The sequence below is a fragment of the Leptodactylus fuscus genome, chromosome 1 (assembly GCF_031893055.1).
Source record: "Leptodactylus fuscus isolate aLepFus1 chromosome 1, aLepFus1.hap2, whole genome shotgun sequence".
NCBI lineage: Eukaryota > Metazoa > Chordata > Amphibia > Anura > Leptodactylidae > Leptodactylus > Leptodactylus fuscus.
In genome coordinates this window covers 106,165,407-106,181,601 of record NC_134265.1, presented here as the reverse complement: position 1 = coordinate 106,181,601, position 16,195 = coordinate 106,165,407, and the positions used below count along the sequence as shown (strand labels likewise).

The 16,195-nt window shown below is 40.5% G+C and overlaps 1 protein-coding gene across 10 annotated transcripts in view; it reads right to left on the bottom strand.

Annotated features, from left to right (window-relative positions):
- Window positions 1–414: 414 nt before the first annotated feature.
- The window catches only part of FBRSL1 (fibrosin like 1), a 386,529-nt gene continuing 370,748 nt past the window's right edge, over window positions 415–16,195 (bottom strand). For 5 of the 10 annotated variants that reach the window (XM_075275111.1, XM_075275070.1, XM_075275104.1 and 2 more), the window contains 10 exons: window positions 15,849–15,899; window positions 13,743–13,838; window positions 13,437–13,508; window positions 11,602–11,631; window positions 11,135–11,206; window positions 8,011–8,143; window positions 4,787–4,870; window positions 4,000–4,083; window positions 3,090–3,315; window positions 415–1,755 (listed from right to left, as the gene is read on the bottom strand). In XM_075275111.1, coding sequence (XP_075131212.1) covers window positions 513–1,755; window positions 3,090–3,315; window positions 4,000–4,083; window positions 4,787–4,870; window positions 8,011–8,143; window positions 11,135–11,206; window positions 11,602–11,631; window positions 13,437–13,508; window positions 13,743–13,838; window positions 15,849–15,899 — 2,091 coding nt within the window. In that variant the 3' untranslated portion in view covers window positions 415–512. The remainder of the gene's footprint in view (window positions 1,756–3,089; window positions 3,316–3,999; window positions 4,084–4,786; window positions 4,871–8,010; window positions 8,144–11,134; window positions 11,207–11,601; window positions 11,632–13,436; window positions 13,509–13,742; window positions 13,839–15,848; window positions 15,900–16,195) is intronic. The other 5 variants (XM_075275095.1, XM_075275146.1, XM_075275129.1 and 2 more) reach the window with 4 other exon arrangements.

The following is a 16,195-nucleotide window of genomic DNA, read 5'->3' as shown; positions in this document are numbered from 1 at the left end:
ACACCTCCTGTAATGAAGAGGGGGAAAACCCTTATGTAATTTCATGGAAAGAACAGATTTACTTATTTTTCCCTCACCAGAGGCAAAATGCAACTAATATAAAATTAAAGAATTTTTTTTTTTTTTTGTAGATTTTTTTTTTTCCCGGAGGAGACTAGGAACACCGTAGCGAAAAACAAAATACTGTAAAAACTACAAAAATCCATTTAAAAAGTCCCTCCCCTCGCTAAACCCGTCCCACAACTACTGAGCCTCCCAAGTCAAAAAAAGTCACATGACCAGAGACCTTTAGAGTGGAACCCTTGGTTTCCAGGATGGAACATTTATCACCCCTGAACTGTCCCCCCTGGCTAAAGAAAAGTGTGCTTAGCCTACAAATGTACATTTACAAAAACAGGAGAAGAAAAGAGAAGGTTTTGAGCAGTGCACTTTTCGTAAAAGATTTTATATACAAGTTTAAAATTCATGGTATTTGATTCCTGTGGGTCCTTTTATTTCCCATAAAGAGCAGACTATCGAGCCTCAACCTCTTTAGGGTTTCTGGAGGGTGAAAAGTCCCGTGTTTCTGAACTTGTGAGGGGATTAGTCCTTCGGGGAGAGGCGGGCCTTGTGTTGCTTGCAGGCACCAAGGGTGGGGGTGCGCTTAGTGCTGCTGTGGGTGGGGTCCGGTTAAGGATCCCATTGTGCATGGCGCTTGAAGGACTGAGTCTGGGATAAGGTACACTGCTCAAATGTGGCATAAAGGAGGGCATATGTGCCAGATGGCTCTCTAGTGGAGAGGAGTGAATGTGGTGCATGCGGGCCCTTTCTATCTCTTCCCTTAGGTGCAGTCGCTCTCTCTCATCTGCATGACGCAACCGTTCTTGTTCTCTCCTGGCCTCTAGGAGCTGTTCATGGCTGTAATCATGAGGCTCTCGATCTCGGTATGATCTTTCATGGTCATAGAAGCTAGCAGCAGCTGTTCCTGGGTATCTGTGCATGCTGTCAGCACGCAAGTGAAAATCCATTCTCCGCTGCAAGTCCAGGGTGCGGTAAGCATCACGTAATGGATCTCTCACTGGGTCCCAGGCAAAACTTGCATGTGGAAGCCTCTCTCTGCCAGTAAGGGGACTCATACCCATAAGTGGGGTCATTACCCTACTGCGGTCCAGCATATTCAAGTTGTTCATTTGGTGGACACTACTCATTGGTATAGGCATAGAGGCTGCCATTGAATGGTGCAAAGATAACCCATGCAGGGAAGCTGGAGGGTGAGGTGGCTGATGTTCTATTGTCCTGACTGGATGAGGAGGCTCTGAACCTACTACTAGCACATCTGAATCCTCCTTACGTTCTTCCTTGACCTTGACATCACTTTTTATTTTCTGAAGATCTGTTGGCAGCTCAGGCTTCCGTTCAGTGTCCTTCCCTAAGCTGCTCAGTTTTAAGCTTTCACTTAGGATTGGTTTACCATATGGTGATACAGACTGTATGACTGGTTTGCTGCCATCTTCTATCGTCCTTTTGTCATGAACTGAGGCTTCCTTTACTGGTGAACGACTCTCCTTGATCTTGTGCTCTGTGGATGGTACTTCTCGTAGCCGATCTACACTATCTCGATCAATATCTTTGGATCTGTCCCCTAGACTGCCTTGTCTTAGGGAATCACTGGGTGTCTGGCTATTGCTGCGGATGAGGTTACTAATTTGGTGACTGACTGGGGCAGATGCTGGAGAAGATCTGTTAGAATGATGTCTGCTCTTATCCAAGATGTCCCTAAGTTAAAAAAAAAAAAGAAAAAGAAAAAGGCTGCTTAATACAAATGGAATAAATCAAATTAGCAGCCGCTATAGGCTAGGAAACAGAAATATAATGGTTACACATAAGCAGAGGAATGACATTCAAATTAACCCTCCAAGGCACACACATAATACTGCTATTAATCCTGCCCATTCAACACAAATTGAACAAAATGTATTTTTTGGAACATCTTTCTCTTGAAGAGTAGGATGTTGGCCCCAGAAGGGCAGGTCTGTCTCCTTGTACTTCTATTTCTGAGCATTAAAAATATTGGACGTTAGTGTGTGGCAGGTGGTGGTATATATGGCAATACCGTTCATGCACCAAGTAGCACTCTGCAATTTTTGCGATACAGTATGCATTAATTGTAATTACTAAAAACTATAAATGTTCTAAATCAGGGGTCACATATATAAGTCTCTTCAGGTTATCTTTAGCCTGCAGGGCACCAGAGCTCCTGAAACATCCTTGGGACAGCAGGCTAAAGGAATAGTACTCCTTAAAGTTAAGTCCTCATGTAATGGGCTGAAGTGAAAAAGCGCTGTAGGGAAAAAAAATGGCAGAAACGCATTGCGTTTTTTCCCCAGAGAGCCTTTCACTGAAAAATGCTGCGGACTTTCTGCTTCAATTATACCTATAGGGAAACTGTTGACATTTCCATAGGTATAACTGACATGCTGAGATTCCAAAATTGCTATTGGAAAGGAGGATTTTTTTTTTTCTTTTTTAAGCATTGGGAACTGGGCAAAATGTTATTACTGAGCAGGTCAGCAAACTAAAATAAGGCACTAAGTCTGTCTATGGGGACATTATAATTCAATAGTCAGGGTCACTATATATCTCCAGTGTGTTTATCCCTAATTATTATTATTGTTTATTTATATAGCACCATTAATTCCATGGTGCTTTACATTTGGGGGTTACATACAATACACAAAATATACAGGTAGATATAATACTAACAGTGACCGACTGGCATGGTGGGGTAGAGGGCCCTGCCCGCGAGGGCTTACAATCTATGAGGGAAGGGGGGAGAGACAGAAGGAGAGGGGGAGACTGTACAGATAATCCCTAATGGTATTATTATATTAATTTAGCATTGCAATTACAGCACAATTTATAAAGTAACAATTTAGTATTGTACTGAATCTGAAAGGAATGTGGCCCTTCCTCTAAATTTATTGCATTCTTTGCATTTGTAATGAACATTGCAGGATAAATGTAGTCTGTAGACTGGAGGTGGGATGGGATGTTAAGTGACTTACAGTATAACATGCTAAAAATAAAATGGCTGATTCATTTGTAACTACCTTTCTTTATCTCTTTCATCCTTTGTAAGAGAGATTTCCCTCTTGTCTTCCCTGTCTCTTTCGTGGTTGTTCACAGAAGAACTCCGCTCCGGATCTCCAACTTTAGACCACTGGGGTGGAGTTGGAAAAGATGGTGGAGTCCGATGTAGTCTGTTCCATGGTTCGTGGGGGCTGGTGAAGCTCTGGAGAGTTGGACTTTCTTTGTGCGCGAACAAGCTGTTGTGAGCTGTTGAAGTATGGAAATATATACTCCGTTATGGTTGAGGTAAGAAAATGACTTAAAACAGCGTGGCCTAAAAGCAGCAGTGCCGGTGAGATTGCTCTGCTGGAAATCAGATAAAAGTGCTCAAACGTGTAATCCCAATAATTGTAATAATATGTCTAAAAGCTTTTAAGATCCAGAACACGAATACAGTATGAGCAGTGCATGTGTGCCTTTACACAGCCCACATGAGCTTTTTAAGGTATTGTGTTCATGCCGAGAAGAAACAAAGGAACTGCAGAGATGAATTTTAGTGGTGGACATAATACACTCTGCACAAAGATTTTATTTCTTTGATAATGGGGATAAGTAAAAGGCATTGCTGCTTTCAATGTCACACTTTATTTTCCCTTCACAGAGAGTTACTTATACCCTGTGTGTTGAAATGCATACAATAAAGATCAGCATCACTTGTTCTCTGGCTGCACTACTATGCAAATCACAAGCACAGCACCACTGCCACCAAAGCACATTTAGAATTGCCTTGCAGCACTTCAGCGGATATGCAAATGAAAGGCGCCCGAGTGACCCAGAAATGATTACTACTCATCTACCCTGGGGCAGCAGGTGACCAATCAAAATGCAAAGATATAGTGACGTACCCAGTCTAATTTACGATTGACTGCAAAACTCTGAGCCAGTACTTACTTAGAGCATGACTGGCTAATCCTCCAAAGGCATTGCTGCCTAAGTTCCCAAGGCCGCTGAAGCTGCTTGACCTGCTAAATGGATCTGGAAAGGCAAACAGGGATTGAAGAGGCGTTTATCTAAGAGCACTAAAGAATGAAACGCGCTCCTGACCCTGTCACTATGTCCTATCAATAGCGTTTGGGCTTAGTACTGCTTGCTTTCAGGATTCTCCTATCAAGGCTGCTCCTTAGTTTAGCAGCAGTAGCTGGACAACCAAAAAAATACAAAAGCATTTCTTTTAAATTCGTTTTTTTAAAGGGAGGGGACAGGCGAAAAGCAAATGAATAGCCTTGACGATGAAATATACAAGTATAAGGCATTTCATCATGTCCAGTACTTTGGGCATCTAAAATTATCAAAAATGTGAAAGGAACAGTGCAAGACTGACGTAACTGTACAGTAAAATGTCATTTCAGCTGAAAATTCCGACTCCCCAAAAAAAGTGTGTCAGTAAATGGTGTTAAAAAGCTCACTGTTTTGTGCAAAACTACAAAGAAGAAGAATTCAAGAAGTCAATTTAATATCTGAAATATTGTATAACTGGAAAATTACATTTCTCATTTAACTACATGAACTGGAAGTGAAGGATGAGCTTAGTTTCCCTTCATAAAGCTGACACGTATCCTTGCAACTCTTACGTCTAGTGCCCTGTGGTTCTCTCACCTACCTTCCTCCCATCAACTATACCACCATATTGACAGCACAGGCACAAATTATGTGAAAGTGAGGAGTGGATTTTACTTACACTTACCCGCCAGATGGCTTGTGGGTAGAAAACTGCTGTGATGCGGAGAAGGTCCAAATGCTGTTGCTCCAGGATGTGCTGGACCTGGATTGGTAACAAGAATTAATATTCCAGGGAACTAGCCATTTACATCCATTTTACATGTACAAATACTGAACAGTAAAACAATTGCACTAGCATTTCACATGATGTCAATGAGACACTCCTAACATTTATCCATACAAGTCCTGGCAGATAATATCTTTAACTCCTTGTCTTTTCGTGTTTTATTTTAATGTGCATAAACCCATTGTGGGCTGACTGCAAGGGAACACCAGTGAAAATGGAGATAAATTTGTCCTGTAATTTTTATCACTGCAAAAATTTGTGATTTTTTTTCATGCTTGTGCTATTCTTGCCACTTTTTTTTTTTTTTAAAGTGTGGATGGTGTCAGTGGGCCTAGACAGCCCAATAAATTTAAGATTTGGCTGGTGTAGGATTCTAATTCAGGCATATTATACAGCCATTACAGTGGTTTGGGAGGTTTTCCATGGTTGGCCAGGGCAAGCAAAACAGCTGCTTTCTACTAAACAAAAAACTGGGGTTGTATGTCTTTGCAGGTTAGCCACATTCACTTCAATGGATATCGATATAACCCAAGGATAGGTGACGTGCTGTCTCTGGTAGAAAACAACCCCTTTAAAAGGTTAACTATGGGACCATCGTTTCCAGAAATGATTTACTTAGCAAAGGAGCTTTGTGTGTGGCCTAAATTTATTAACTGTGTTATACAGGATTAGTAAAAAGGCGAGTATTTTTCTTTTTACTGTTCATGGGCTGTTTTTGGTACAGCAGCTCAGCCCTGTTTGTTTTATTGGAACAAACTGCAATACCAGACAAAACCCAAGCACATGAGTGGCACTGTGTGTGAAAAAAATACACAGCCTTTTCTAACCTAGCATAACCCCCCCTTGGTTTGTATTGCTAGCTAGATTTTCTTCATTATATATTCATTTCCAACTGTTGAAGAAAAGCAGCATTTCATATCTAGGTGTTATTCTTCACTTAGGACAGTATCGGGAACTGTTCATCTTTGTCTTAGAAAGGATTTCTTCTAGGTCAAGGACAAGTAGCTCTACAAAGTCAAACCGAGCTGGTAAAGGCTTTAAACAACCATTTTCCACTTCAGAGAGCAGTGTTTGCACCAGAAACTGGCTATTCTGCTCCCTGAAGATTTCAGACTGTTAATAATGGGGATTTGCTCAGTGCAGGGAGCGCTTCCCAGCGCTGCTCACTCAAGGCTTGTGGAAAAAAAAAAAAAAAAAAGCCTTCTCCAAGTGAAGACGGCAGCAGAGCCCTTAGAGCTGTCTTGTGCTTATTAAATGGAACAATTCTCAAGCGGCTGCACATCCATCTTACAGACGGCGAGTCTGGAGATAGATGGCGCACCCGTGAGTAACAAGGGAGCTCAGCCAGAGCAATGGTTCATGCTGTGACATTCCTGTCTGATAAGGAGAGAAGGATGACACAGATACTGTGTGGAAGGCATTTTATTTATTCTCTGATTGATGCAGGAAGCCTCGGCTCTGCTATCTAAATTGGTAACCTAGCGTTTACTACCTGTAGTCTGCCAATTGTGTTTTCAATAGACTTTAAAAATGGTGAATATCAAAGTTGTTAGGATAATGATGTCCTTTCTGAGTTGTAATTTTTCACAAACGTAGCAGATATTAGTAAAGCATCTATCTATATGATATTTTCCCATTAAGGAGCAGTGATAGTGTAAAGAGTCTCTCTATTCAGAGACAGACTGCTGCAAGCAAGACCAACCAAAGCCATGCATTCTACTATCTAGGCTTCCGTTACACAGCTAACAGACAGTTGCCACCCTCGGAACATTTAAAGAACATTTTGGAGGTTTTAATGCTGACATTATGCTCTCTGTGGGATATTCCTTGTGGCAACATAGTCTTAATAAATCAATCTTTTCCAGCGTTTACACACCAAGCCCTCAGCTACAACTGCATCACTCGGCATATTATTTTACAAGGTATATCCTCTACTGTCGATAACCACAGAGGTGAAATGTTCAGCTTTTTAAGAATAGTTGTGAGTTATAGCATTGGTGAAAAGCGGTTTTGACATAAATGGCTTCAGTTATTTTATAGACCAAAGCCGCTCCCTCCAGGTGTCAAACAGGATTTTCAAGTACTGCTATACCCAAGGACTGGATATGGGAATTTTTGATTTTAGTTTTTATTTTCTTGCGTTCGGATGAAGAAAGTAAAACGTTCAGTATCAATCTGTGTCTGGTATTAACAACAATAATTTGAACATAGCCCAATTCTTGTTCTTTACTACTAGTGCAACCTATTGGAAGTTATCAACCCTATAAGTCTTGAAAAATTGACTTATGGATAGACAACCCAGAGAAAGCTCTTCCTATAGTAGAGGGGGTGGGGAAAACAAGGATCCAGAGGTTTATTGTGGTTGCCATATATAGAGACAGGAAGGAATTGTTCCTGTAATGAGAGAGAACTGCTATCTGTACAGTAGGGTCTTTGTGCTTCAGCAACTCTAGGATTACGGGTTTGACTTGAGGACCAGTCTCTCTTTTTTCAACATCAACTATGTAAAAGCAATGTTTAGACAAACATTTTGATTCCAATTGAAAAACATTGCTTTGCGCGACCTAACAAAAATGGAATAATTGAAAACAGAAAAAAAACTCCTTTAACCAAATGATAGAACTTAAAAGGGGCTTAGCAATTACATATATTTACCCACAGGCTATAAAGAAGATACGTGTCACATTGCTAGCAGTCTGACTGCTAGGTCTCTCAATAATCAGAACGAGAGACCAAGAGAGACCCCCTGAAGTCTCCCTGAGAATGAAGCGCTTGTGTGACTGCATGATTGGAGCTACATTCAGTTCTATGAGGCTTCCGGAGATTGAAGTCCAAGAAGTCCCATAGCAGTGAATGAAGTACGGGTCACACAAACGCACTGGCACTTCATTTACATTTAAGATGCAGAGGAGACTTTCAGCCCGCTGATCTCATGATCTTTGGTGGTAAGACCCCCAGCAATGTGACACTTATACCCTATCCTGTGAATAGGCGAAGGGGGGGGAGGGGTAAAAATGTAATGGCATAAACCCTTTAATTTTATCTTTCAAGTAGTGTATTTGTTAAACTGGCAACATCTTAAAAAAGAAAAACATAAGTGTAAATTTACAACTTACCAGTACTGGAAAATAAAGGTCTCGCTAAATCGTGCGGGTAAGGAAACCCTGGAAACACTCCAGGGGCAGGCGGTCTACTGAACAAATCTAGCTTGCCACAAATGTCCAGCTTATGGGGATCCATCTGCATCTGCTACAAAGACAAGAGTTCAATATGTTATTCCAAATGGCCGCACAAGCATTACTGCTTTATCAGAGTCTACAATATCAACCTCTGAACATCAAGGTGATACCAAACATTCAACTGTTTTTAACCTTTATGTGAATCACAGAAAAAAAGGATTCTGTGAAATAGCTTTAATAACTCTGCTTTACTTGCAAATGTATGCAATTATTGGAAAAGGCAAAGAACAGTTCAAGTACTTTCTACATCCTTGCCTTCTCTTACCTCTTTTAGTCTAACCTTCTAAAACTGGTGTATGACGTGTGCTTATGTTATTTTAAGTAGAACTGTAGACCCCCATATTTCATGCTGCACCGCTGATTTATTATACTAATGGAATATTTTATTATAATCCACAACTACATGTTTGCAATGATATTTGAACTTTTGTTTTATTGTGAGGTTTTACAAATACATATACCCTTGAAAAATCATCTGACCCAGAGATACTCTGATTAACACCTCCGGCTCTGTCAAGCTCAATTCTCTGAATGGGCTCGTGAAAAGGTTACTGATCCACGGGAGCGGCATTAAACACTTATGCTTCGTTTCAAAGCAGGCCTAGAGCAGTGGGGCACCATCCCCCACCAATACATTGAACTATGCCAGGAAGGGTTGAGGCTTTGCTCCCTCATTATTTGGGTTATTCCCTGTGGGCTATCTATTATAATTAGATTCTATGCAGAGCGCAGCAATAATTCTTAACAGTACAAGATAATAACCACAGAGCTGAAATGTCACAAAGAATTCCATAAACCATTTAGCATTTATTTAATTTTAGGCCTACATTAAGAACACGGCCTAAAAACACTCTGTACAAAAGGAGCTATAAAAAAACAAAACAAACTGATGACTAATCACTAAATATTTCAGTTGAATTTTCCACTAAAAATTCTTCCTATAAAAGGTGATATAGGCCTTTAAATAAACTTCATTTATGTTTATTGTTACTAAGGGAGTTTACTTCTAAGATTCCAAAAACACTAAGGGCCTATATATGCTGGCACAATGAAATTCATCCAAATAAACCTTAAAGGGAGTCTATCATTAGAAAAACACCTTTTTAACTAATGGCACGTTAAAAAAGCTATTCTACTCCTACCTTCCATTCTTTTCTGATAAAATCCGTTTCTTCGGTAATGCTAATTACAATCACAGAGAACCGGGGGCATTCCCCCTGTGCTCCGAGCACCCCCCACATCAGACCACCGGAAAATGGTGGCTGGGCATGTGCAGTTAGTCTGTTACAGTGCTGCGTAGATCCAGAGAAGAGGAAGAGGGGAGTGAACACAATGAGCTACGAGGAGGTGGAAAGTTATGATGCGGGGGGTGCTCGGAGCACAAGGGGAATGCACCCAATCCTCCGTGATTGTAATTAGCAAAACAGAAGAAACTGATTTTTTTTTTTATCAGAAACAGGGGGGAGAAGAAAAGAATGGAAGGTAGGAGTAGAATAGCCTTTTTAAAGGCTAAACCAATGTTCCATTAGTTAAAAAGGTGTTTTTCTAATGATAGACTCCCTTTAAGGGGATTCGCCAAAAAAACCCCCCAAAAAACAAAAACAAAACAAGAATAGCCTGTAGCCAGAGATTGGCTGAGCAGCCAAATCCAGGCGACCTGAAGCGACCGCTTCAGGCGGCGCTATGCCAGGGCAGAGCGAAGGGGGTGTGGCAGAGCGGTATTAGAAGGCAGAGAGCAGGCAGGGAGAATACCTGCTGTCTACCTGAGGGGAGGCCGCTGGGGCAGCGCTGCGTCCACAGGGTCTCCCCAATCCACTGCTCGCTTCCTGTGCCGGGCTGCTGAGACGGTGACGCTAAGCCAGTCCAGTCCAGTGCTGCGCTGTAGCTAACTTTAAACAAAAGAACTACTACAACCCCGATGCCTATCTAAACTAATGAGGAAGTCAAATACCCATTCAATTATATATTCTTCATATGGGAATAATTCCTTTAACATGCAGAAACATTCACATGATCTCGGTCAGCAACCTACAAAGTGCTGGCAACAGCAGTGTCTAGTGTGCGAATGGGTGCTAGACTACAGGTTACATATTTTGTATAAAAGTCTACTTTATGGGTTTTCTCATCTAAGAGTTTCACCTGCTCTCCTGTATCCTCTCCCCTCCACTTCCTGTTTCAGTGACAAGATGGTGGGTGGGCTTAGCCTATGTGATGAATACATCAAGGCCAACATACTGAGATAACACAGGTAGAGATCAAGCTACTGTTCTAGCCTTTATCAGGGCTTAGCTGCTAAGTGCACTTTGCAGACCTGACAGAGCGCCATTAGCAGTCAATCGCAGTGACAAGAAGCAAATTAGAGGTGGCTGGAAACGGGCAAACGTATAAGCAGTGGCATCAGAGGTGGCCTAAAACCAATGAGCTGTAAACGCTGAGAAACATTCACCAGTAGCTGACAAATGAACGGCGCAAGATAAATAAAGCAATGTATTGGGTAAAACACTATTAGCTAAAGTTAAAAACTTTAAATAGGATCCTCGAGCTTAGAACACCCTTTTATCAAATTACAAAAATTTAGCAGAATGCACAGACACATTAAAGTCACAATTCGACCGATTCTTTTTAAGTTTATGTATAAAATCAGATCGTGCTTCGTGCAAATGACACCAAAAAAGCCAAGAGAGTATCTGTAATCGGTATAGGCTTACAAACTAGCCCTTTACATGGTGTACTGCCCTGTTCAAATTATTTACTCTTCCAAAGTCTTCCTCAATTTTGGGCTCTAGACAACTGGTGCAACACTAGCAGCGTGTAACTTCACAATTCTGTTTAAGCTTTCTCCATAAATCCCCAAGGATTTGTTTGAAAAGCAACACATGAATTACATTTGTACCATTCTAAGTCTGCTTTCAACCACTGGGATTAAATAGATGAGGGTCTTAAGAAGGGTTCGCCATAAAGAATAACCTCAGAACCACAAATTCTAACACATGGCATTTACCTTCATTTTCTGCTGATGGTGGTAGATTTGCCACGCTATCTGGACATGTACTGCACACCACTTGCCTGGTTTCTGCAAAAGCAAGGAAAACGCAAGTGAGCACGGGAAAGGCTTTGTGCCAAAGATCGTTCACTGGGGCCACAAAATGACTTGAATCAATATTAGATAGATGCAAACGTGAACTTTTCAGTTTAGCAAATTAGCCCTATTATGTGTTCCATTACATGCTTGGGTACATTTTGTCAAGGATTATTTGACAGATGCAAGTCCAGAGACTAAAGTCTACCACTGTATACTGCAGGGCTATTAACATTCTCACTCAGAATAGGGAGGGCAATGTAAACTAAGTTCAGCTATATCATAGTGAACAGAGGTAAGAGAAGGAGAGTGCAGTTTTGTTTCTTTCAAATTTTTATTTTTAATAGCATTAAAATAATGGCATTTTTTATAAGAATGGATACACTTACCCTTACAGATGTCCTGTATGGGTCGGTTACCTGCCAGGAAATAGATATGTTAGTCCAGTAGTTCTTTGCAGGTAAATACTAATGCAATATTTCTACTGTATTGTATATCCAAAATGACCTGTATTTTATTGGCACCAATAATTTGTACAGCCTTATTTCATTATCATCTGACCCTATATAAATATGGGCCACATTAAAGATGTTGGTGCAATAACATTCTTCACATCTGAAAAGAATATTTTGCAGTACAGTGAAAAAATATGGCTTATTAAGAGATCATTTTCTGATACATGCAGGCTAAATACATTAGATTAATACTCTAAATTTTATGGTTTGGAATGCATATGTTACAAGTGATATTCCTCAGTCAAAATCTAATCTTTGTACTGACAGTTACATGATGTTTTATTCTCCCATTCTTTCTAAAGCTTGTCAATCCCTCTGTTACCAATGAAACAAAGATTGGAAATCTTGGATTTTAATTTGTTTTGTTGTCAGCCATCTTTTGTGTACAGCCAGCATAAAGCTTGCCATACTTATCAGAGCAAAGGGCTGGATGGTTATAAGGCTCCCTTTGAACACTATGGAGACCTCCTGGAGTAATGTATCTTTTAGTAAATTGACCAGCTGGGCACAACACCATTTTATGGGGTCTGTTGGAAGCTTTGGAACATGGAGTTAAAGATCCTGTACCCAGGCACAGCCTTTTGTACCACTCAGTACTTTATAGACAATTACCTGAAATTCATACCATTGGGGCTATCCAGGAGGCCTGGAGGCTTAGACATGGTTTTAAGAACGCTACATGGTTTCCCAAGAATCGCCTTGTTTTACGAAGAGAGATTGTGCCCATCCAGGACTGTAACAATCTCATCAAAAGCCTGCTTAGAGAGCATCCCGTCAAGGACAGCCTGGACGTCGAACAGGATCACAACCCTTCTCCTTTTCTGTGTCTTATCTTGCAATAAAGCTTCGGACCTGTGAGCCTATCCTCTCAATCCTCTCATCACTTGGCTATAATGCTTTCTTGATAAAATATACATATTTTTGAAATGCATGAATGTTAGTGTAACACGTGGTGTAATGTATAGCATAGGTCAACTTTGTGGATGATGCCCGATAGTTAATAAAGCATTTTAAATGAAACAGAGAAGAATCTGCAAATCATTGGTAGATTCAGCTCATGTTCATTCAGCATCTAGTGTTAAACTTTTGTGCATCACCACTATTGACATCAGATTTCACCACATTTAGCTGGATCTGTCAAAAGTCTGCAGAGTAATATCTTATCTATATGGCCAGCTTAATTGTGCGCTTCACTTCATTTCACCACTTGCAGTTGCTTATACAAAATACATGCATAGACATATTTATCTCTATTTATTTATTATGAACATACATACTTGCCTCTCTGTTAGCTAGGGATTCAGCAGACAGTCTCTATTCTGATCCAACATCTTCCTGACCTTTGGTCTGCATGCCAGTGAAGCAGCCAATCGGTGGCTAAGCAGTGATCATCTGTACAAATGGAGCATTTGTACAGAAAATCAACAAAGGCTGGACCCGAATGGAGATTCTCTGCTGAATCCCCAGCTGAATGGAAAGGAGAGTATACAGGGTTTGTTATTTCATGTCTCTGCAGGGGAAACTTAGTTGGAACACCCCAAACACTTTACTGGTTTCATGGTAAAATTGACGGTTAAGTTGTTACCACTACAAAAATAATAAAGCAAGCATTATGCTTCAGGTTATTCACTTTCAACTACAGAGTAAAACAATTGGAATGTAAGGCAAATTCTGCATATTTGATACAATATTTACAAAGCTGTACAAACCCCAGGGGTCTTCTGTAGGAGAGTGGGATGTACTGCTCCAGGCCTCGTTGTGACATCAATGGTGTTTGAGGTCTGTAAAAGGCAAAAAAAGAAAAAGAAAAGGATTATTGAAAATATGTGGAAAGAGTCACTAACCTCCACACTAAAGTCAATGTATACGTTACATAAGGTTAATGAGTGCAGAAAGACAATATTGTATGACCAAAATATGGATAATGGCATCAATGTAATCGTGGCCGCTAGATATACCATCCTCAACTCTGCACTTCAGCTCCCTTTAAAAACAAAGCAGCTATATACACTTACCTTAGGCTGAAAAGCTCCCTGAAGAGAACTAAATGGACCTGAATGTGGAAGCATTGTGGGCATTCCAGGCATAGGAGATGTATATGATGGAAAGAACTGTAAGAAGAAATAGAGAACATATTGATATGTGCATCATTGAGAAAGGTAAAATATATATATTGGTCATTAAAAAGCTTCTCAGTAAACAATAATGGACACAAATGCAAGCACTCAGCATTGAGGGCTCATTGAACATTTCTGAAGCAACCAGTCTTTTTGCTTTTCAAAGACTACACAGTGTTAGTGGCCAACACTTCTCGATATATGAAGCAGTCATCAAAATGACAGTAATAAGGTGGACTTTACAGAGAACCTTTCACCACTTCACAATGTTCAACTCTTCACATAATTTAATAGGTGCTGCTCTACAGATTCAGGCACAGTTGGAATTTGTTTCTAGCATCCACCATCCCTGAACAATAAGTGCTGTTAGTTTTGGCGCCTCATCTGCTATTTAGGTTCTCTATTGTTAGGTGAACAGTGTCAAACAGGAGCAGGGAAAGGGATGTGATTCTAAGCTCTGACACTGTCCACCTCTGACTGGAGTGTTGGATCACTCCCACTTTCCTTCTCATGTCTGACACCGCCCACCTGACAGTACAAAGTCAAAGTAGCATAGCAGGCACCAAAACTAACAGTACTTATTGCTTGGGAACGGTGAGTGCTACAGAAAAAAAAATCCAACCACACCAATCACTAGCCTGCTAATGAATTAAAGGAATTTTACTATTGCTGTCTAACCATGACTGTCAGACACTTATAAAGGAGACAGAGCATGAGTTGGACTGTAGATAAATAGACTTGGTGGCCTGGCCTACTGATGTCACAGCCCTGATGACAACAGACAAACAGCAGCGTGAGCACAGCTGTATAAAGCCAGTCATAGCAAAAAGTACATTGGTTAAATATTTTTCCTCCTATGAATGGAATTCACAAATAGACAAGACATAAGCCACTTGTCATAATGTGCAATCTTAGGTTTCTTTAACCTAACAGTGAAAACACTTAAGCTGAAATACAGCTGCTCTTACGTTTCTATACATTAGTCAAATGCTTTTTAAACTATAAAATGGAAAAAGCAGATTTTGGAAAGTCACATATATTCTGCAGGACAAGACTGTTGCAGGCAATTGGTCCTAAAATGCAGACTGTGATGGATCAAACTACCACTTAAAAGGGAGTCTGTCAACAGTGTGATGCATATTAAACCAGCAACACAAGCAGGTCAGGCTCACCTTAATGTAACTAATATTTTCTCCATGAAAATATGCAAAGTCTGGAGCACTGAGGGAGTCCAAGTGCTCCAAACTGCTATGCCCCACACTACTCTAATATGCTAGAACACAAGGCCAGATAAGATTTCAGCGTAGCTCCCTGATCATGTCTCTCAAAGAAGGGAGAAGGGACCGAGGGTGTATTAGAGAAGTGGGGAGCGTAGTCCTCCGTGCTCCAAACCACTCATTTGTATATTGTGAAGCTCTGCAATGGAAACCAATTTTCATGGGGAACAAGGTGTTACATTCAGATAAGCCTGACTAACTGTGTTGCTGGTATAGCAGGTTTCACCCTCGTGACAGACTCTCTCTTAAAGGATGCCTGTTGTTTCATGTGACTTTTCAGGATAAACTGTTATGGATGAGTAAAGTCATGCAAGTCCTCTCAGGGGAGAAAGAGCAGCACTTTTTTCACAGTGAAAATTTTAACAGATGGAGAGGGAGCAGGGAAACAGAGAGAGGGAGCAGAAAGAAGCATTTCTCTCTGATATACCACAAAATGTCATTTATGCAAGTCTGTTGAGATGAAAGTCCCTACTTAAAAAGGAGAAAGTTCAAACAAATGTGATCAGATTATTTCACTATGGTGGCAGCTGCAGGAGACTGGAGGGTATGCAGTGCATTACCGATACATCAGAACCCTGCAGCATCTAGCCTTCTCAATCACAGATGTTTGCACCACGGTAGCAGGAAATGCAGTTTAGTACAAAGAAATGAAAATCACAGATACACTACAGCAGAAAAGATTTAGGTGCAAGAACTGCAGATTGCTGTGAAAAGGCAAATAACTCACGCTGGTATGACGAAAATATGGGCTGTCTAACTTGGGAGGATACTTGTCAAACTAAAATAGAAGAGAAAACAATAGAAAATGGGTACAGGGTTGAAATAAAAAGGCAGCAGCATTTATGTTCAGCCTGTATTAGCTGCCAACAGAGTCAGATTTACACTAATACAAATAATATCCACCCATTCCCCCCAAAAAAGACTGTGGGATTTAAAATTTGCAAAACATTCAAGGATTCATTGACTAGTTTTCATTACAATATACCCTTAAAAAAGCAGAATACACAGTATAACACCATTTCAAGAAAAACGTCATACAAATGTGAAAAAAACCCCTCAATATTATGCATACAC